This window comes from Tamandua tetradactyla, chromosome 7 (genome assembly GCF_023851605.1).
Source record: "Tamandua tetradactyla isolate mTamTet1 chromosome 7, mTamTet1.pri, whole genome shotgun sequence".
Lineage (NCBI taxonomy): Eukaryota > Metazoa > Chordata > Mammalia > Pilosa > Myrmecophagidae > Tamandua > Tamandua tetradactyla.
The window spans coordinates 122,123,466-122,145,844 of NC_135333.1; the positions used below are offsets into that span (position 1 = coordinate 122,123,466).

General features: G+C 34.3%; 1 protein-coding gene and 1 long non-coding RNA gene across 2 annotated transcripts; both read left to right on the forward strand.

Annotated features, from left to right (window-relative positions):
* Positions 1–1,182: 1,182 nt before the first annotated feature.
* Positions 1,183–18,736, forward strand: LOC143690111 (uncharacterized). The gene is made up of 3 exons (XR_013178996.1): positions 1,183–1,522; positions 3,537–3,580; positions 18,656–18,736. It is a non-coding gene; the product is annotated as an uncharacterized LOC143690111 (long non-coding RNA).
* Positions 4,637–5,752, forward strand: LOC143690109 (olfactory receptor 6C2-like). Its single transcript, XM_077168098.1, has one exon. It carries the CDS (start codon positions 4,716–4,718, stop codon positions 5,652–5,654), a length of 939 nt encoding a protein of 312 aa, XP_077024213.1. The 5' UTR covers positions 4,637–4,715; the 3' UTR covers positions 5,655–5,752.
* Positions 18,737–22,379: the final 3,643 nt, after the last annotated feature.

The window sequence follows — 22,379 nt, forward strand, 5'->3', positions numbered from 1 at the left end:
AGTCTTTTCAGAAATCACATCCAGCATCTTCAGTTCACATGTCATCAACCAGAATCTTAAACACGTGGCTGTAGCTAGATGGGAGGATGGATAATATTTTTATCTGGGCACTTTGCCACCTTAAAAAATGGGGTTCCCTTGTCAAGGATATGGGAAGAAAAATACAGGAAATTACCAGTCTCTGCCACAGCAATATATCCAAGATAATCTTCAAAGATTTAGTCTGAAGACAAATATCTCCTTTCTCCCCAACCTATCCCCTCTTCAGGAAAAATTTTCAATCACCCTTGGCCAACATATGATAACAGGAAAGTGTGATGTGACATAGCTTGTCAATTTGAGTAATGAATTGGAGGACAGGGGAGCCACATGGCTCAGTGAGGGCAACAGGAATAGCCTTCTGGCCAGATTTTCATCATTTAACACCAAAATCAGTATGAGCAACAAGAGGGATAGTGTCCAGAAATATCAGCAAAGATAGTAAAAGAGGAACTTTTATTCAAGTTCACTGGTCAACAAAATATGAAACAAAAAGCCTTAGCAAAATATGAAATATTTTGTTCTGGGGCACAAAATCCTCCATTGCTTCAAGTACTAAAAGTAGTTTCAAACTCTACCTCAAAAGAGATGTGGAAGAGTAAAGAATGAACATGAAGACAGGATTACAGGAGTACATTGAGTTTGGAAACACTGGAAGCCTCCTAAATATTGGGAAGATTTGCTAGTGTACTATGGGCAAAGATGCAGGATCTTTGTATTCGCATAGATTTTTGTTCAAAACTTACACCAACACTGTGTGGCATTCAGACTGGTCACCTCTCTGCCTCTCAGGTTCCTCATCTCAAAAATGATTATTAATTTTGACTTTATATGAGGTTTATGTCAAATATAGATAATATACAAAGTGTTAAGCACAGCATCTACTCCTGGGAGAAATAAAAAGATCTAGCAAAGAAGACAAAATAGAATTCACATAACATCAGACCACCCTCTAGGTCCCTAAGGACAGTATTCCCACTGCTGCATGTGTTTTTATATTGTTGATTATATTGTCAACTCATTACTAACTTTTGAAACTGGGTCACCAAGGACTATTTGTTGTGCCCTGGCAGCAAACTAAGCATATAAAAGAAGTGTCACTTTGTAGAATCTGCAGGGAAACCTCCCTCCCCGCCTAGGGAGATCAGATGTGCCCCCTGCCAAAAGCAGGGAGACGAGTTCCTTTTTCTCTACACTCTTTTCTTTCTTTGGAAGAGGAGGCTGACACTGATCTCATCATATCAGGAGCAATGAAAAATCTAGGTGAATTCTGCGTGATGTCAGGCTTGTCTGTGTGAGGGTATGTTCGTGTCTGTGCAGTGTGTGTCTGTGTGTGTATGCACATATTTTGAAAGGTGTGAAACAGGAGATGAAGAGAGGTGGAATGTGAGAGTGGGGACAGAAGTACACATAAACGTCATCTGCAGAAAGCTCTACAAATTGTGATTCCATCAAAGACATCTGATGAAGGACAGTCAGAAAAGTAAGCATGAAGTTATCATGATATATTTTTCCATTTTCTCTAGACATACAAAGTGAGTACTGTCGGTGGCGGTGTGAAAATCTGGAATTCAGTTAATTACAATTAATACTGCAAAAAAGGAAAACAACAGCCATTTCTGATGTGTTGTTACCTTGAGTAAATATCCTTTGAACGGTCCTGACATATTTATATATATATATCCATGTCAATTGAAGAAATTGTTACTACTTAAAGAGATGGAAATATGGAAGCAGCTCCACCCAACAATACCCTTAGCATCATAGAAATAAAATGATATAAGGATTAGAAATTATCTCACAGGGAAGCTCACCTTATTATCCATATGTTATTTAGGTATGTTCTGTCACTTTTGGATGAGCAGGAGGTAAGAACATTAAAATTCTTCAGGAACCTCAACTGTCCCAGTCCATGGGCCACCTCTGTCCCAAGAGAAGACTGAATGAATCTTATTGTTCAAACATAAGTAAGGTCAAACTGTCTGAAATATATATATTTTCCCCATACTACTTATACCCACCTATTACTAATGCTTGGCATTTGAAATATATTCAATTCACTAAAAAAAGAGAGTTGATGAATGAGGAAACTTGAATCTCAGTCACTCTTATAGCCTCTAAAGTGACAGTGATAATAAGTACTTTTGCATAGGTTAAATCATTGACATAAATTGAAAACACTACTTATGAGAGGAAGGTGGTTAATTTTATTACTTATTTAATGAAATTGTTCAATCTTAAATTGATCAAAGTAATTAAAAAAAATGTAACTCTCAACCTCGCAGGGTATCTTTTCCAATATTAGACAGAACATACTACGGTGCTAGTAAAGAAAGCTCAAAAGAGCAGTTTAATATTCAAAGATTCTGCCAGCACAGGTTTGGCTGCATTTTTAGAAGTGTTGCTTTAACAAGCTTCATGAATTAAAATACAATGCCCATGAATGTTAACACAATATTATATGAGGAATTTAACACATTAAATTAATCAACATGCAAAAGTCAATGCAGCCTGCCCATGTAAAAAAAAAAGTCAGTGCAATTGAGCTCAAGGTCTTTCAAGACAAAAGAATAAGACATTTGTAAAGGAGAAGCAGGCAATAATTTTAAATCTTTAAGAATTTTGGAGAGGGCAAGCTGAATTGAGTATGCCAATGAACAGTACAAACTTGCAAGGTGCCCTAAGATAGAAAGATAAAGGAATGAAGGAAAGAAGGTGAACTAAAAGTAGAGAAATGAATCTGACCTATCATGCAATTTGACATAATAAAATATCGCCCTGGCAAGTTAAAACCTGGCAAAATAGCATCTCTCTAGTAAACCATTTCTTCCACAAGAAGAGGTGGGGTTTATTCTCTTCCGTAATCATGTCTGTGAACCCTGAGCGATGCACCCAGTCAACTCATGGTTACATCTGACATTGCCAAATTTAGTAAAAAGAAAAGAACCTAGAGAAACTAAGTGAAGATAGGAAAATAGGAATAGCTATCACTACAGAAAGAGTTATTGTTAAGGAACAAGCATGGAGTAGTAACTGTTTATTGCAGCTTTGAGTTGACAAAGTTGCATTCTCACTGTTCCATCATATTACTATGCCACTGAGCATGTGCTAAAATGAAATATGATCTCCTATTGGAGGTCTGAACACTCCTTGAGGAAGCAATTTATTCACGATTGTATTTCTAGTCTCTGATGTTATGCCCTGCATATGATATGTGTTCATTAAACATGTATTTGAGTTAATGAATGTTGATTATTTATTTGTGCATTAGTAAAGTAACCAAATGCACTTTTGAGTCTCAGTTGGAAACACACACATTGGGTACAATTGGAGTAGGTAGGATGTCCCTACAAACCCTTATGTTATGCCTAAAATGTCTCATTTAAAAATCAATTCCAACTAATAAAAACAAAAAGATAAACCAATGGGGCAGCATAGTAAGTTATTAACTAATGGTATCCCTAGTGAAAATTCACTTACCAAATCATCTTTTACAGGATGGACACCTGAGAGCAGCTGCTTGATATGAATCTCAGTGATGGTAAGTTTTGACACGAAGGAGAAAGGAGTTTCCCGAAACACTACCTAACGGGATTGCTAAGAAAATGTAAATAAGAGTACAATACCAGCTTGAAGTTGGTGTATAGTGCCAAAATGGAAAATTATCACTGCCAAAGAGAAAACAGAGTACTTTACAATCAGTTTATAAAAATTGGTTCATATGAGTTCATTTGTTCCTGGATGTTGCTTAGGCAAGTTAAATACATTAAAAATTCAGAGAAATAAGTAACCTGGTTAGGGCACTGGCTAGTAAATTAGTGGGGAGAGGTGAATTGAGGAGGGAAGCAGCAGAAATTGAAACAAAGAGAGGTCACAAAGATATGCTTAAAACAGATTCTTAGGCTGATTAGTGCTGAAAAGAAGTTGCTCAGGCTGACAAAGAGAATACCACTGATCAATCCTTCTGGACTCTGTCCACAGACCAGAGCAATACGACAGGACTTAATCCTTGTAAGACTTCAGGAAACCCTCTGTTTAATCATTCCCATCACTAGCTTAGAATTCATTTTCAAAATTACCAGGAAAGACAAAACAATGACACAGCATTGTATTTTAAACTTTTTGTCTCCTTATTTAAAGAGAATCTGAAGTGCAAAGGGCTGAATTAACCCTTATAAGTGAATGGTCTGTTGTTGTAGTTCATTATAACGTAAAATGAAGCATGAAATACTAGTTAGCAGATTCTTCTTCTTGGTTTTGAAAGTGGAGCATTTCAGTTTGGTAAAGAAAAGCAAAGAAAAAAGAGGATGGGAGCAAAAAAATCTTCGAAAGTATCATCATTTTTTATGGAATAAGGAAAAATAAAATCTTTAAACCAAATGATATTGTTGAGAAACTGCATGCAAAACATACAATTTATGTCTTATTTGACATCTTTATAAAGATGCTTTCTAATCAGGAAATTGTAAATATAACAACTCTATTTTAAATACTTTCAGTAGAAGTCTCTAATCAGATGCTAAAGGCACTGCTATATTAACAATTTGATTATTAAGTAAAAGAACAAAATGCATGTACACTGGTTTGCTAGGATCTTTCATTTGGGTTCCAATGCAAGCTTCTTATGACACTTCTCTTCTCAGGGCCATCCACTTTTGACTTGATGCAAATCAGTGATGAGAAATCATACAGCAATAACTACATTTATCCTGCTAGGATTGACAGATGACCCAAAGCTACAAGTTGTGCTTTTTGTATTGTTGTTTCTCACCTACATGCTGAGTGTGGCTGGAAACCTGACCATTATTAGCCTCACACTTTTGGATTCCCATCTTAAAACACCCATGTATTTTTTCCTCCGAAATTTCTCCTTCTTAGAAGTCTCATTCACCACTGTCTGCATTCCCAGATTCCTGTACACTATGACAACTGGAGATAATACTGTTACCTATAATGCTTGTGCCACCCAATTATTTTTTGTTGTCTTCTTTGCAGCAACAGAATTTTTTCTCCTTGCTGCCATGTCCTATGATCGCTATGTGGCCATTTGTAAGCCTCTCCATTACACAACCATCATGAACAACAGAGTATGCACTATACTTGTCCTCTGTTGCTGGTTTGCTGGCCTGTTGATCATCCTCCCACCTCTTGGCATAGGGCTTCAGCTGGAATTCTGTGACTCAAATGTGATCGATCATTTTGGCTGTGATACATCTCCCATTCTACAGATAACCTGCTCAGATACAGTGCTTATAGAAAAAATTGTTTTGATTTTTGCTGTGCTGACACTCATTATTACCCTCATGTGTGTGGTTCTCTCCTACACATACATCATCAAGACAATTCTAAAATTCCCCTCTGCCCAACAAAGGAAAAAGGCCTTTTCCACTTGTTCTTCCCACATGATTGTGGTTTCCATCACCTATGGCAGCTGCATCTTCATCTATATCAAACCTTCAGCAAAGGAAGAAGTGGCCATTAATAAGGTGGTGTCGGTGCTCACCACTTCAGTTGCCCCTTTGCTTAACCCCTTCATATATACACTTCGAAACAAGCAAGTGAAAGAAGCCTTCAAAGGCACAGTGAAAAGGATTGCATTTCTCACAAGGCAGTAAAAGACCATTGATGCTTTGAGACTAAGTTAAATTTAAATATGAATAACCCATGAACAGCTTTCATGACGTTGCCAAATATACATGACCAGAGTCTCAAAATTCCCAATATCATAAAAAAGAGATGTAAATAAATAAAAGTTGTAACTCTGGTCATACGGGTTCTCAAAATGTGAAATGTCAAAGTCCAGCGACCAATTTTCACTTCATGGGAATATTTTTATGTCTAGCCCCCAAATGGTCAAGAAAGTTTAAAAAGTGATCTAAAGCAAAATGTGTACTCCAGAGCTCTCCTCATTTTAAAATGTCCATTTTTCAGGAAATAGTAGAAGAAGTTAATGGGACAACTTCAAAAACCTGAATAAAATTATATTGTTTCTTTTACACTAATTTATTCACAAAAATGTTTCTGCTGGCTTTTCCAGAAATTTTTGCGATCTAATGCAGCCTGAAATATGATATGACTACAGAAGAGAATCAGCAAGACTTCCAAGTGCTGGGAGTCTTCTACAGACATTGCCATCGATGGCGTTTAGACCTAGGCTCAAGGAGAACAAACCCCAAAATTAGAGGCAGGATAATGAGACATTGGTTGAGTAAATTCCCCAACTATCCAGAATTCCACCACCCCTTGAGTCAAGAAGAATGTTAGAAGTTGTGAGCATCGATCCAAATGTTCAAAAATGTTCATAATCTGGGAATGACATTCTGAGGGACATTTGGTTGGTTAGTGTAAACTCACTAATACAGATAAATCCAGACATAGCGTGAAAAAATGAGGAGGAGATAGAAGAAAAAGCAGGTAACAGTCATAAGGTAACTTGCACCTAGCAATTAAAATCCTTTCTAATAAATGGTAAAAACAAGCTTTCTAAATTCTTTTCATGTTTTATAATTGTGAAAATATTTTTATGCTTTTGTTGTTATTATGTTTATTAAACATCTTCTAGTTGATCAAAGATAATTTTTATTTTTATCATATTTCAAATTATCTATATAAGTACATGGCTATAGGATACCTATAAGCTTCTTTAAAACCACAAAAATAATCGGGAAAAAAAAGGGGGGCTCTATTTCCTAAGGCCTTTCTTATTTGCTCATTAAAAATCTCTAAAACACCGACAAAACTATACTAAATGTTTTTCTAACTCCCTTCTGACAATCAATCTAAGCATGTTATCTATATAATGTTTATATTTACCTAGTGATTAAGTGAATTACCTCACCTGAGTTGTGAATCCTCAGCAAGCAGAGTTTGTGTCTGTGAATTTCATTGTTTATTTTAGATGAAGATGGAGGAAATTAAGTACATTTTGAAGATTCATAAAAACATTCAGTCCCACTTACCATGCAAGGACTGAGCATAGCTAGATAGGACCAATATTGGAATAAAGTAGGTTTGTGAAAGATAATCATCTAACTTTTATTGTAAATACTGAGGCATTCACCTTTTGTCCACCCACTCCCCAAGAGAAAACACAGAAGGGTGGCAGGTCTTTTAAGTCTCATCCTCCAGCCTTGAGCTGGAAGTAGTGCATCAAATATCTGAGGTCACCCTTGAACCCCACTGAGGTTCCTAACAAATGACTCAAAGAGTACTGCAGTTGTTCATGGCTTTACATTTTGCCCAACTTGAGTAATAAAAATATTCAGAACTTTATGGTACTTAATTGTATATGCAGGTTGGAGGAATTATATATGCATAAAAGCTTATTTATGTCTGTTACCATCCAGCTCACAGAGTCTTCCTTGTAGATTTCCTATATAATCAGTCAATGGCTATTATCAGTTTCTTCCAGCAAAAATTTCTTGCTTACATCTCATATTCCTCTAATTACTGACATAGTTCTAATCTAAAACATCATTATCTATCAACCTGAATTACCTTGACAACTCCTTAATGGTTTCCTGCTCCTAATCTTTTCTCCATATTATTCATCGCAAGCAATATCACAAAATACATTCTTCTAAAAATGCTATTTTTAGTTATTTCACTACTTGCTTGAACTCCCCCAGAATCTTCTAGACCCCTAATTTGAAACTCATCTACTTGACATTCAGAACTTGCCAAAATCTGTTTTCAACCTCATCAATTCAAATATTTTCTACATCTAGATATTAACCTTAATGCAAAATCCAGTCTTTTTCATGTGATAGTTGTTTGCCTGAAATGTCCTTCATTCTCCCCTATACTCTATTCACATTTCAGCTATCTTTAGAGCCCAGTCAAGTCTAACTTCCACTTGCCTTCCTCAACCTTTCTGTCACTTTCCTTAAAGTGACATTCCATTTCCTCTACTCCTAGTAAGAATTATTGTTTATTCCATTTATTTTGTCATTATTTCCTGATTGATTTGAATTTCTCATGTTCTATATATATTAATCTTGGGTGTACAATTCTCCAAGGGCAATGCCTTAAACATATGAAGTATTTAAAGACTTCTTCTTGACTAGTAGAGGCCTAATTCATCACCACTCTACTAGCTGTCAATTGTAGAAACAGATTTGACTACATGACCTGCACTCTTTTTATTAGAAGTGTCCAAAAAGTCTATAATATAAAAGATTGTGGGAGCTTTCAATATTATAAATTATGTCCTATAAGATTTTCTCCAGAAAGATATGTGAAACCATCTTCTGCCTTCTTAATTAGATATAATCCAGTTTGATATCACTTAGAGCTCACACTACACTTGTCACTGCTATCTAAATGATTAAGGAAAGAGAATGTGAACATGAAGAGCCCTAAGGTACAGGATTAGACAGCAACAGAGAAGAGAAAATACTAGGTAATGTAATTTAATAAGGTACAGAAAATGTTTCTCCTGCTTCCACTCAACACCTGTCATCCTTCTTTCATTTATTCATTGACCCATTATTTATTGGATAACTGCCATATGCCAGGAGTTCTATGTACTGAGACTGTGACACTGAACATAGAAGTCAAGGTTTCTGATCTCATAGAACTTATATTCACTCTTAGAAAGGAAAAAGAAGATGCTGAGAATGTAAGGAGGACCTCTTAATTTCACCTCTTCCCTTGGACTCTAGAACACTTATTCAAATATGGAACTCCTTGGAAAATAAAAAATAATTATAATCACATTTATGGAGGTATGTCAAAGAAGCACAGATGCCAACTGAAAGATCTCCCAGTGGCCAAAGCTGGAATAACTTGAGCAACAAAACCAAGCAGTATTTGATTACAACCCAAAATATAAAATAAATAAGCAATGAGTCCATACTTTTATAAACATATGATTAAATTGTTTAATAAATTGAGAGGAAAATCTCCTATGTGAAAAATTCCAAAAAAAAAAAGTACATATTCTACCCTAAAGGAGGAGAGTGTAATTCAAGTGTGGGCTGAGCAAGATGACTTTATTCCAAAGGGTACAGTATGAGAAGGGGGATTAGAACAACTTTACAGTGAAAAAAACTGACATCACTACCTGAGCCGGTATTCAAGGTCAACATCAACAATAAGTCATATTAACAGTCTACATCCTTGGTATGATGTGATGGAAATAGCACTTTACCACTATGGTCTTCCTCTCAATAACCCATAACCCCAATCTTATCAAGAAAGAAACATCAGACAGATTTCAATAATGGGGCATCCTACAAAATGCCTGGCTTACAAAATGCAGAAATGAGGGAAGTCTGAGAAACTGTTGCAACCAAAAGGAACCTAAGGAAACGTGACTATTAAATATAATGTGTACCCTAAATGGAATCTAGAATAAAAGAATACAACTAAGGTAAAAACTAAGGAAATCTGAATAAACTATGGGCTTTAATAATAATGTATTAACACTGGTTCATTAATTGTAGCAAATGCATCATACTAATGTAAGATGTTAATAAGGAAATCTGAGTGTGGGACATATGGGAACTCTGTACTATCTCCTCAATTTTTCTGTAAATCTAAAAAATAAAGTGTACTGTAAAATAACATAATCACCAAGTTTAAGGACAAGTATTACCTCCATTGAGAAAAATCTATGGCTACTTAAATAATGGATTTGAAAGAAAATTTGGAGATTTCTTTTCATTGACCATGCAGTCACTGCAGGGAAGCCATTCAACCCCATTGTTCCAACTCTCTTGATCTCCTCCTTTGCCTGCCAATGATACAATATTTGCTGCTCCCATAACAAATTCTTTCTCAAGTCCCTCTGGGATACCTTCTATCAAAGATCTATTTAACTTTTGTTCCTGAAGATGGCAACAAAGGCTCTTCATAGTCCCTGCAGAATCAGGACCCCTAGGGAAAGTATTGTTTGTCGGTACAGTTGATCCCAAAGTGACTGCTCTTAAGAGATAAAAATTTAGCTACTTTGGATATTAAAAGCCTAAGAAAACTAACATGTCTCTTGCTGAGGTAATCATTTCTCCTAGGAATAGAAAGAAGCCTAGAAATTCTCTGGCTTCAAATAATGCTTCGTTCATAATTTTATCTGATGTTTACATATTTGCTAGGTATTATAGAAAATGCAAAGAAGTAAATCCACCCTGGGGCAACAATCCAACATATAAAATATGCAAATGTCTTAGGGTTGCCTGATCTGCATGGCAAAATCACAGAGGGATTAGCTTAAAAATAAAAAATTATTGACTCATAGTTTTGAGCATAGGTGAAGTCCAAAATTCTGGATCCTCCTTGTGGCTTTCTCTATTTCTGAATTTCTTTTGTTTAAAAAAGACTTTGATAATTCAGATTAAGACCTAGCCTCATTCAGTTGGGCCACACCTTAACTAAAAATAAAACTTCAAGAGATCCTATTTATAATGGGTTCATACCCACAGAAGTGTGAATTATGATTAAGAAGATGTCTGAATTGGGGTACATAATTCAATCTATCACAACAACCAGGAAACTTAACAAGAAATTTCACAAAGCAATATATGTGGAATAATAATAATAACAGCATTAACATTATTGTCTAGTGCCAGGTACTGTTCTAAGAACTATGTAGGATGATAAAAGAATCAATTAAGATCCCTTTGACTTATACACTATTATTACTATAAAATATTCCTATTAACAATTATTAATAATAACATGCTTTTATTATTATTATTATATAATAGAGCCTAGGTCACACAACTAAGAGGTGGAAAAGAAGAGATTTGAACTCAGTTCATCTGAATCCAGAGTCCATGCACATAAACGAAACACAATCTGCTTCCTATTCTGGCAGCCTCTATGAGAAGCCAGAACTTTCCTCATACCCAGAAGAGATTTAGAAAAGTGAAAAGTAAGGAGACCATTTCTTGCAAGAGGACTGGATCAAGAACATATATGAGACCTTGCTTCAAAACTCTGAGTAAATCTTTCTGTCTGGGAAAAATGTTTATCTAAAGCATAAATAAAAATGTGTATTAATGACATTTATTGACTCATTAATAAGAGAGATGAGGGGGAAGTAAAGTCTAAGTGACTCAGAGTTTGAGTGTGGATGACCCAGAAGACACTTGCTCTTGGCACAAAAAAGGAAACCGGCATGAAGAATTAGTATTGTATTTTTCTAATCATTTCTCCAAATTGGTCTTTCTGCCTTTTTCCAGATTCTCATTTCCTGAATCCACCATGTATATTCCTTCCAGGATAACCTTACAAAAAGGAATTTGAGTTCTTTTGCTTACATTCCTCAACAGTTCTTCAATGGCTGCCTAATGAGAACCGATTAAAGATAAACTTCCTTAACAAAGCTTTCCAGGACTTTAGTTATCTGGCCTAAAATTTCCCACCGACCCTCCTCTTCCAATACTTCTCTATACCTTCTCTTCAGCCACATGAGCTCATACATTAGGACTTTGTAGTGCAATCTCCTCAGCCTGGAATCCTTCCTCCTATTATACACCTACCAAATGTACCATTCATCCCTAAAGGCTCAAGAAATCATAAAAGAACTCCCGCAAACTACCACCATCACCTCTACCCTTCCATTTGGCATCTGTGTGCATGTACTTTTACTTTCCTTCCTGTATCTACTGTATACCAACAAAATGACAGTGACAGGCATTGCACAATAGCCTGTCATGTATTTTTCAAGCCTTAGAAAGAATGAGCAAAGAACTGAAACAGTTTTCCTGACTATCAACCTGTCTGGGGCCATCCCCCCGTACTGGCTTCTTTGGTAATTCCAGGCAGTCAAATAACATAACATTCCTCTCTGTTTCTTTATGTTCTTGTATTTTTTTTCCTTCTCCCATCTTTCTTTTTTTTTTTTTTTTTTAGCTTTTATTGTAGTAACATCTATTCAACTCAAAATTTCCCATTTTAACCATTTTGAGTGTACAATTTAATGGTATTAATTACATTCACAATATTTTGCTACCATCCTCTTATTACCTTTGTTCCTACATATATAAGTAAACATATGTGCAGATAACCAAATAGATCAAAGTTATTCTTTGACTTCCTACATGAACTACCTTTTCTCCTATCTTAGACCTCCCTCCACTTTATAATGGACCTCACATCCATTAACAAAAAAATGCTCCCATTATCTACCTCATTCTCTCCTGAATCATCTTCACCTTTATCTATCTCAGAGATCATTCCCCTGCCTTACAAACATGCATATAATTTATTCTATTCTAAACTTACTCCATTAACTTTGTCAACAAATTCATCTACCACTCCATCTCTCTTTGACCTTTTACAGCAATATTTCCATAAGCAGTTGCCTATATTCCCTGCCTCCAGTTCAGTTCCTCCCATTCTCACATAAACCCCCTCCTGCCTGGCTTTTGTCTTCACGGGTCACCAAAACATCTCTTCTCATGATCACCAAGGACCACCACATTGCTAACAACAATGGCTAAAACTTAGTCATCATTTTATTCAATCTATCAGCAGTATTTGATTCAATAATCACTCTTTCCTTCTAGGAGCACTAATGGCCTAGGCTTTCAGTACATCACATTCTCATGCTTTTTAAATTTTGTTTATTAAACCACTCACCAAATGATGGACCTTAGGGCTGCTTTCAATTTATGGCTATTATGAATAAAACTGTTTTTCAACATTCAAAGTCATATGTTTCCTCCACCTTCAGTAAATGCTTAAGAGTGGTATTGCTGAATCATATGGCAAATTTATGTTTAACTTGTAAAAAAAACTGCTCATCTGTTTTTCAAACAGATGTAACATTTTGCATTCCCAAGAATAATGTAGAAAAAGTCTCATTGCTCCACATCTTAATCAATCCTAGAGACTGTCAGTTTTTTAGAGACAGCCATTTTTAGTAGAATTGTAACATAATTTTATTTTGAACTTCCTTAATTATATTGGTATTAAGTCTCTTACATGTGCTTATTTGCTACTCACATATCTTGCTGGTGAAGTGTTTAATTCATTTGCCCATCTTTATAGGATTGTTGTTACTGAGTTATCATAATTCTTTGTATATTCTGGATGCAAATCTCTTTTCAGATACACATTTTGCAAATGTTTACTCTAAATTTATGCCCTGCCTTTTCACTAACGTAGCAATGTGTTTTCGTTGTTGTTGTTGTTGTTTGCACAGGCAGGCACCAGGAAACGAACCCAGGTCTCCAGGTTGTCAGGTGAGAACTCTGCCTGCTGAGCCACTGTGGCTCATAGCAATGTTTTTTGAAGACATAATATTGATAAAATCTAATTTATATTTATTTATGATACGTTTCCTAAGAATTTTTTAGCTTAACTTTAGGTCACAAATATTCTCTACTATGTTTTCTCTTATAAGTTTTATAGTTTTATACATTTAGGCTCATGATTCCTTTCAAGTCAATCTATGTATAGTGTAAGATAAGTGGCCAGTTTCCTTATTTTTATATATATATATGGGTATCCAATTATTACGGTACCATCTTTTAATCATTATTTTACCTTAAGACTTCAAAAAATGAGTTGCTCACATATATGGGCTATTTCTCAACCAGCTATTTCATTTGTGTTTCATTTTCTACATATCTTTACTTATACCAGAACTACACTGTGGTAGTGTAGAGTAACTCTTTAAATAGGTGCCCCAACTTTGTCCTTATTCAAAATTGTTTTGCTATTATAGGCCTATTTTTTCATATAAAATTTTAAATCTACCTTGTCAATTTCATCTTTAAAAATGGCTTGCTGCAATTTTGATTGGGATTATAATAAATCTGTAGATCAAATCGGGGCAAATATAATCTTAATACTTTTAAGTCTTCTAATCTGTGAATATATCTCCATTTATTTAGGTCTTTTTTTTCAATTTTAGAGACTTTTTATTTTTAAATAATTTTAGAATTACAGAAAAGTTGCAAAAAGAATAGAGTTCTATAGAACATCTCTTATTGTTAACACCTTGCCTAGCTAAACATAGTACAATTATCAAAACCAAAAAGCTAACAATAACACAACTAACTAAGCTACTGACTCTTTTCAAATATCATCATTTTTTGTATTAATGTCCTTTTTCTATTCCAAAATCCAATCCAGGATGTCATATTGCATTTAGTTGTTAGGTTTCCTTAGTCTCCCCAATCTGTGACAGTTCCTGTCTTTTCCTGTCTTTTAAAAAGTCCTAGTGAGGTATTCTGCAGAATGTTCCTCAATTGGGATTTAACTGACATTTCCTCAAGATTATATTGAGGTTATACATTTTCTGGCACAAACAACCCAGAAGTGCATAGGCTCTTCTCAGTTCACAGATTTATATATGACTTTATCACTTGTGTTGCTAATTTGGTCACTGGGTTCAGGGGGTGTCTGCTGGAGTACTCCAACGAAAAGTTACTATTTTTCCCTTTGCAATTAATTGATATCTTGAGGGAGAACTTTCTAAGCAATCTTATTGAGATATATTCACACACCATACAACCCATCCAAAGTATACAATCAACGGTTCATAGTATCATCACATAGTTGAGCGTTTATCACCACAATCAGTTTTAGAACATTACTTGAAAAAAAAAATTCCCTAAGCCTGCCCCTGCCTCTGTAATTGACCCTTAGTATTGGTGTGGTACATTTGTTACTGTTGGTGAAAGAATATGAAAATATTACTGTTAACTATAGTCCAGAGTTTGCAGTAGGTATTTCTCCCATATATCACTCTATTATTAACTCCTTGCAATAGTGATGTATATTTGTTCAGTTCATGAAAGAATACTTTTATATTTGTACTATTAAACACAGTCATTGTCTACCACAGGGTTCACTATGTTATAGGGTCCCATGTTTTATCCTCCAGCTTTCCTCTAGTGACACAATTCTAAATGTCCCCTTTTGGCCACACATAATTCAGAGAAGTTCATTACACTCACCATAATGCATTGCCATCACCATTTCCAAACATTTAAACACAACCCAGTTAAAAATTGTGCACACACTGGGTGCACAGGTGGTTCAGTAGTAGAATGCTTGCTTTTCATGCAGGAGACCCAGGTTCGATTCCTGGATCATGCACCCAAAAAAAAAAAAATTGTGCAGACATTAAGCATCTCCCCATTCTCTACCCTCATTCTGTCATCTAGTACTCTATATTCTAGATTTTAACTCAATCGGTTTACTTATAATTAGTTTACTTACAGTTAGCTCATATCAGTGCTATCATACAATATTTGTCCTTTTGTGACTGATTTATTCCACTTAAAATAATGTCCTCAAGGTTCATCCATGTTGCCCCATGTTTCAGGACTTCATTCTTTCTTACTGCTGAATAATATTCCATCATATGTATATATCACATTTGTTTATCCAATAAACAACAAATGGGTTGCTTCCAAGGCCAATTGTGAATAATGCCACTATGAACATCGGTTCACATTCACATCCCTGCTTTCAGCACTTTTGAGTATATACCTAGTAGTGAGATTACGTGTCATGTGGCAGTACTACACGTAGGTTCCTGAGGAATCACCAAACTGTCTTCCATAGTGGCTTTATCATTCCCACCAGCAATGAACAAGTAAGTGTTCTATTTCTACAATCCTCTCTAACACTTATAGTTTTCTGTCTTTTTAATAGTGGCCATTCTAATAGGTAAACCATAATAATATCTCATTGTGGTTTTTTGTTTGTTTGTTTTTCCGATGGGCAGGCACCAGGAATGGAACTCAGGTCTCCAGCATGGTAGGCAAGAATTCTGCCCCTGAGCCACTGTCGCACTGCCCCTCATTGTGTTTGATTTACATTTTCCTAAGAGCTAGTGAAGTTCAGCAACTTTTTGTGTGCTTTTTAGCCATTTGTACTTCTTCTTTGCAAAAATGTCTTTTCATGAATTTGTCCATTTTTTTTAATTTGGTTGTCTTTCTATTGTTCAGTTGTAGGATTTCTTTATATATTCTGATATCAAACCCTTATCAGCTTGTATGATTTACAAATATTTTCTCCAATTAGGTAGGCTGCCTTTTCACCTCTTCAGCAAAGTCTTTTGAAGAATAAAAATACTCAGTTTTGAAGAGGTCCCCTTTATCTATTTTTAATTTTGTTACTTGTGCGTTGGATATAGGGTCTAAGAAACAACTACTTACTACTTGAAGATGCTTCCTTACATTTTCTTCTAGAAGTTTTATGGCACTGCCTCTTATTTTAGGCCTTCGATTCATTTTGAGTTAGTTTTTCTATAGGGAGTGAGATAGGGTCCTCTTTCATTCTTTTGGATATGAATATCCAATTCTCCCAGCACCATTTATTGAAAAAACTATTCTGTCCCAGTTGAATGGACTTGGGAGTTTGGCAAAAATATCAATAGACCATAGATCTTAGGGTCTATTTCTGAACTCTCCATTTGTTTCCTTTGATTGATCTGTTTATGCGCATGCTAGTGCCGTGCTGTTTTGACCACCATGACTTAATAATATGCTTTAAAGTTAAGACGTGTGAGTTCTCAAACTTCATTCTTCCTTTCCAAGATGTTTTTGGATATTCAAGATCCCTTACCCTTGCAAATAAATTTGGCCTTTCCATATATGCAAAGTAGGCTGTTAGAATTTTGGTTGGTATTGCATTGAATCTGTAGATCAACTTGGGTAGAATTGATATCTTAATGACACTTAGCCTTCCAATCATGACCACATAATGTCCTTCCATTTATTTAGGTCTTTTTTAATTCTTCCATCAAAGAGTTCTAACTCTAAGATTTCAAAAATTGCACAACCTTCATTAAATTCATCCCTGAGTGTTTCATATCTTCTTGAAGCTATTGTAAAACATATTTTTTTAATTTTCAAATTCTAATTGTTCATTTGTTAGTATTTAGAAATGAAATTGATATTTATATAGTGACTTTCTATCTAGTAACTTTGCTAAACCCACTTAATAGTTTTAGTAGCTATTTTGAATTTTCCTAATATTTTATGTTGATGATCATGTCATCTGAAAATAAAGATTATTTTAATGCTACATTTCCAATTTTTATGTCTTTTATATTTTTACCACCTATTGTACTGCTTAGACCCATTAATACAATGTCAAATAGATAGAAGTGATGAAAGCATAAAATGATGTCTTGTTCCTGACGAGAGGAGAAAGAATTCATCCATTCATCATTGAGTATGATGTTATATATAAGGTTTATTTTGCAGATGCCTTTATCAAGTTAATAATGTTCCATCTATCCCTAGTTTTTGAGAACTTTGACCATAAACATGTGCTGAATTTTTCAGATGCTTTTACTTCATATATTAAGATAATCATATCTTAATATATCTTAAGAGAAATTAAATTTCTCTTCCAGTCTGCTAATATGGTAAAATATGTTGATTGATATTTGTATATTCAATCAACTTTGCATTATTGGGATGAACCTCACTTTGTTACAATGTATTTCCTTTTCTCTATTGCTGGACTCAGTTTGTTAAAATTTTACTATGAATTTTGCCTATGTGTTTATAAAGATCTATGATAATCTTTCCTAATAATGCCTATTTGATTTCGCTTAGTGGTAATACTGGACTCATAAAAAAAGTTGCAATGTTTTCCTTCCTCTCCTATATTCTGTAAAAGTTGAGTAGAGTTGGTATTATTCCCCCCTTAAATATAAAGTAGGATTCATTGGTGAAGTCATTTGATCTGAAATTTTCTTAACTATGAATTCAATATCCTTAAGAGACACAGGGCCCTTCAGTTTATCTATTTCTCCTTGATTAAGCATTCAAAGCATTTTCAATTTCGTCTAAGTTGTTAATATCATCAGCATAAATCCAAATAACATCTGATACTGTTATTAGTAATTTTCCCCAAACCCTGCCTTCTTCTTCCTGCTCAGTCTAACAGTTTATCAACTTGATTGAAATTCACAAATATCCAACTTTTAGTTTCATTGATTTTTCTCCATTATTTTTATGTTCTGTATTTCTCTTCATTATTTCTCTCCTTCTTACTTACAATGAAAGCTTCAATTAATGTTTTTAAATGTTTCTTCATTTTTATTATGAGAAATTAATGTTATACATTTCCCTCTAAACATAGAGGGAATATTCCAAGTAATATTGGAACATTATTCTAAGGAACATTCCAATTACTAAGTAATATTCTAAGTAATTTTCCAGCTTCATTCTACAAACTTTGATATGCTATATTTTCATTTTCATTCAGCTCAAAATATTTTCTAATTTTCCTGTGATGTATTTCTTTGACCCTTATTATTTAGAAGCATGTTATTTAACATCCAAATATTTGAGAATTACCAATATATTCTTTTGTTATTTATTTCTAGTTCAATTCTACCATGGTCAGAAAAATAATCCCTGTGTTTCAGTTGTTTTTAATATATAAAGACTACTTTGTGGCCCATCATATGGTTTAACTTGGTGAATAATTGATGTGTACTTAAAAATATGTATTCAACTATTGTATAATGGATTGTTCTGTAAATGTCAATTTTGTCAATTTGGTTCATAGTGTTCTTCAGATTCTATATCTTTACTGATTTCACAACTACTGGTTCTATCAATTTCTGAGAGAGGAGTACTGAAGTCTCCAACTACATTTTGAATTTCTACATTTCTCATTTCAAGTCCATCAGATTTGCTTCATGGATTTTGAAGAATTGTAAATACAGTGAACATCTTATCATTATGAAATGTTCTTCTTTATTCCAGGTAATATTCTTTGTTCTTAAATCTACTTGTCTGATAATAAAATAGTCACTGTGACTTTCCTATGTTTATTTGCATGGTATATTTTTATAACCATTTTACTGTTGACATGTATTTAGAGTGGGTTTCTTGTTAACTAGATACAATTAAGTTTGCTTTGTTATCCAATCTAACAATCTCTATTTTTTCATTGGAGTATTTAGACAATTTATAATTAATATAATTATCAAAAATGGGTGTGATGGTTAGGTTCTGGTGTCAACTTGGCCAAATGATTATGCCCAGTTGTCTGGTCAGACCCATATTGGCCTGACCTTGCTGCAAGGATAACTCGTGCTTCGTTGATTAGATCATCAGTCAATTAATTGCATCTGTGGATGTCTCCCACAATGAGATAAACCAATCAGTTGAAGGCTTTTAAGGAAGTAGAAAGACTCTCACTGTTTCTTCAGCCAGCAAGACTCTCCCGTGGAGTTCATCCAAACTCTTCATTGGATCCTCCAGCTTCACAGCCTGACCTATGAATATTGGACTCTTCCGTTCCCACGGTTGTGTGAGATACCTTTATCAATCTCATATTTACAGATCTCTCCTGTTCGTTCTATTTCTCTAGAGAACCCTGACTAACACAATTGGCCTTAACCAACTCCCTACTCACTTGTTTTCAATGTGCCCCATGTTTTTTTTTTTCCTCTTTTCATGCCTTTTTTATTTATTAAACATTTTTTATTATTCCATTTTATCTCCACTATTGACTTATTTGCTCTCTCTCTTATAATTTTAACAATGGTACTAAGGTGAAGAATATACATCTTTACCTGATAACAATTGACCTTTAAATAACATTACATCACTTCGAATATAGTGCAATGATCTTATAAAATTTACTTCCATTTTCCCTTCTTGTTGGCATACATTTTGTGCTACTGTTGTCATACATTTTACTTCTATGTATGTTATAAACCAAAAAATATATTTTTATTATTTTTAAATGGACAATTATATTTAAAGAGATTTTTTAATGAGAAAAAAATTTGGATACTGACCCACATACTTACCATCTCCAGATTTCTTCCTTTTTCATGTGTAGATCCAAATTTCCATCTGATATCATTTTCTTCCTGAAAACACTTTTTAATATTTCTTATAATGCAGTTCTACTGATGTTGAATTTTCTTAGATATTATTTGTCTGAAAAATGATGATTTTTTTGCCTTCAGGTATGAAATATAATCTTAGGTGAGTTGGATTTTTCTTGCAGCACTTCAGAGATGCCACACCTTTTGGCTCACATATTTTTTAATGAAAAATATGCTATCACTCTTATCTTTGACCCCCTGTACATAACATTTCTTCCTCTGTCTGGTTTGACAATTTTCTTTTTATCATTGACTTTCAGCAATTTGGTCATGATGTGCCTTGCTGTAGTTTCTTTTTGTTTTCTACCTCAAATTCAATGAATCTCTTTAATTTGGGGGAGGTCATAATTTTAAACTAATTTGAAAATTCTTCAGCTATTGTTTCTTCAAATAAATTTTTCTGCCCGGTCCCCATTTTTTTCAATACTTCTGGGATTCCGGTGATGTGATATTAAACTGATTTTGTACCACAGGTTACTGATGCTTTATTCATTTAGCATAGACTTTTTTTCTTTCTGGGCTTCATTTTGTATGGCTCCTCTTTCTGTGTCTTCAATTTCAAGTTTCATCAAAGCTTATCTTATGTTTTTCATTGCAGATACTTTATCTTTTATCTATAAAAGTTAAATTTGAGAATTTTTAATATATTCTTTATCCTCTTCTCATCATGTTCATGCTTCTCTTTATTTTATTGATTATATTAAGCATATTTATTATACTGATTTTGCATCCTCATCTGCTAATTCCATCATCTCTTTAATTTCTAGATTTATTTATATTGATTGATCTAGTTGTAAATCATATTTCCTCCTTCTTTTACATGCAAGATTATTTTTTATTGGATTGCTTACATTGTGATTTTTTTTACATTTATGGTTGTTTGATTTTGTTATATTCCTTTAAATAGAGGCCCACAGTGAAATGTACTCAGTTCAATTCCTTTGAGGTTGGTTTTTAAGCTTTGTTAGGGAAGGTCTAGGGCATGCTTATTCTTGGGAACATTTACATAAAATTTTAGAGACTCTATCCAATGCCCTATATTTATGAGTCTTTTCCATTAGGTCTATGGGACATACAAACTATTCCTGAGCCTGTATGAGTGCCAACAGCTGTTCAGTCTACTTTTAGGTAAATAGAGGAACTCAATCAATGACAGGGATATATAAGTTCAGTTACTATTAATATTTTAGTGCTATGTGAAAATGAAAGCTCCAAAAGCCCATCTTCTTCATATAATTTCTTAGTAAAGTGAGTGATCTTAGATAATTGATGGAAAGGTTACTTAAATACATATTTAAGTATTTAAAAATATTAAAATAATATTTAAAAATACAGACCTCTGCTTCTGGATAAGATGAAACAAGGATGGAATATGCCTTATCACCTGAAATAACCAAAAATCAGGCTAATAAAGGAAACTGCAGTTATCAGATATTCTATCAGCCAAAGAAGTAGGGTGACACCTGAAAGAATGGAAAGGAATGGGATTATCACTATAATTATTACGACTTCTTTTTTCAAAGTTTCCAAGTTATAGCACAGGCAGAATATTTGACTTGAGAAATCAATACCAAGTGTCTTGGGCATTGACTGCTTGAGTTCTCAGCATAAAGTACCAAAGAGGATAGAGCTGCAAAGAGAGAAAAACTCAGAGATCTGCAGAGGTTCTCTTTTAAATATTCATCTGAGTACTGAAATGTACATACATGTGTGGAAATTATCCAAAGCCGGAGAAAGAACCTCCCAAAAGGATCAGAGAAAACAGTACCCAGTATTTTCCCAAGGGTAAGAATAATGCCTATTGCCCCCATCCAAACTGAAAAACTTCAAGAGTCATGGGGCATTAGCTAGAGTACATGAAAGAGCTTACCTCAGTAGTGACGAATAATTATCCCTGAACTTACTATTGTTCCAGTACTAACAATTCTTAAGAGCAAAATCAAGAAAAGCAAAGTGTTTCTCTAAGTAACTTAAGTTGATCCTAAACCAAAATTCAAGTATACTGATAGAAAGACAAAAATATCCAGTATGCAGCAAGGTAAAACTTACAATGTCTGAAATCCAATAAAAAATTACCAGGTCAGCTTCTACCAGGCCTGGCATCCCTCAGAAGATGACAACAGTGGGGCATGCTGGGATGGTGAGAAAAGCCTGAAGGAAACACTGCCATGCAGGTAGCCAAGAAGGGCATATCCTTTGCCCTCACAGATGAGGACACAGATGCTTAAAGAAGATTCAAAAGACTACTATATATATATATAATCCAAAATGGAGATATAAATTAATCAATTGAAAGTGACCCAGAACAACCAATAAACAATAACATTAAAACAGCTATTATAACTGTATTCCATATATTCAGAAACTAAGTAGAGTCAAGGAAAATATTTAAAAGACCTAAATCAAGCTTCTATATATGAAAACTACAATGAGTGAAATGCAAAAATACACTGGATGGGATTAAGCACAGATTAGACTTTGCATAAGTAAATATCCATGAACTTGAATATAT

Bases quoted from the DNA above. Each gene is read 5' to 3' on its own strand.
- LOC143690109 (XM_077168098.1), top strand. From the start codon at position 4,716: ATGAGAAATCATACAGCAATAACTACATTTATCCTGCTAGGATTGACA.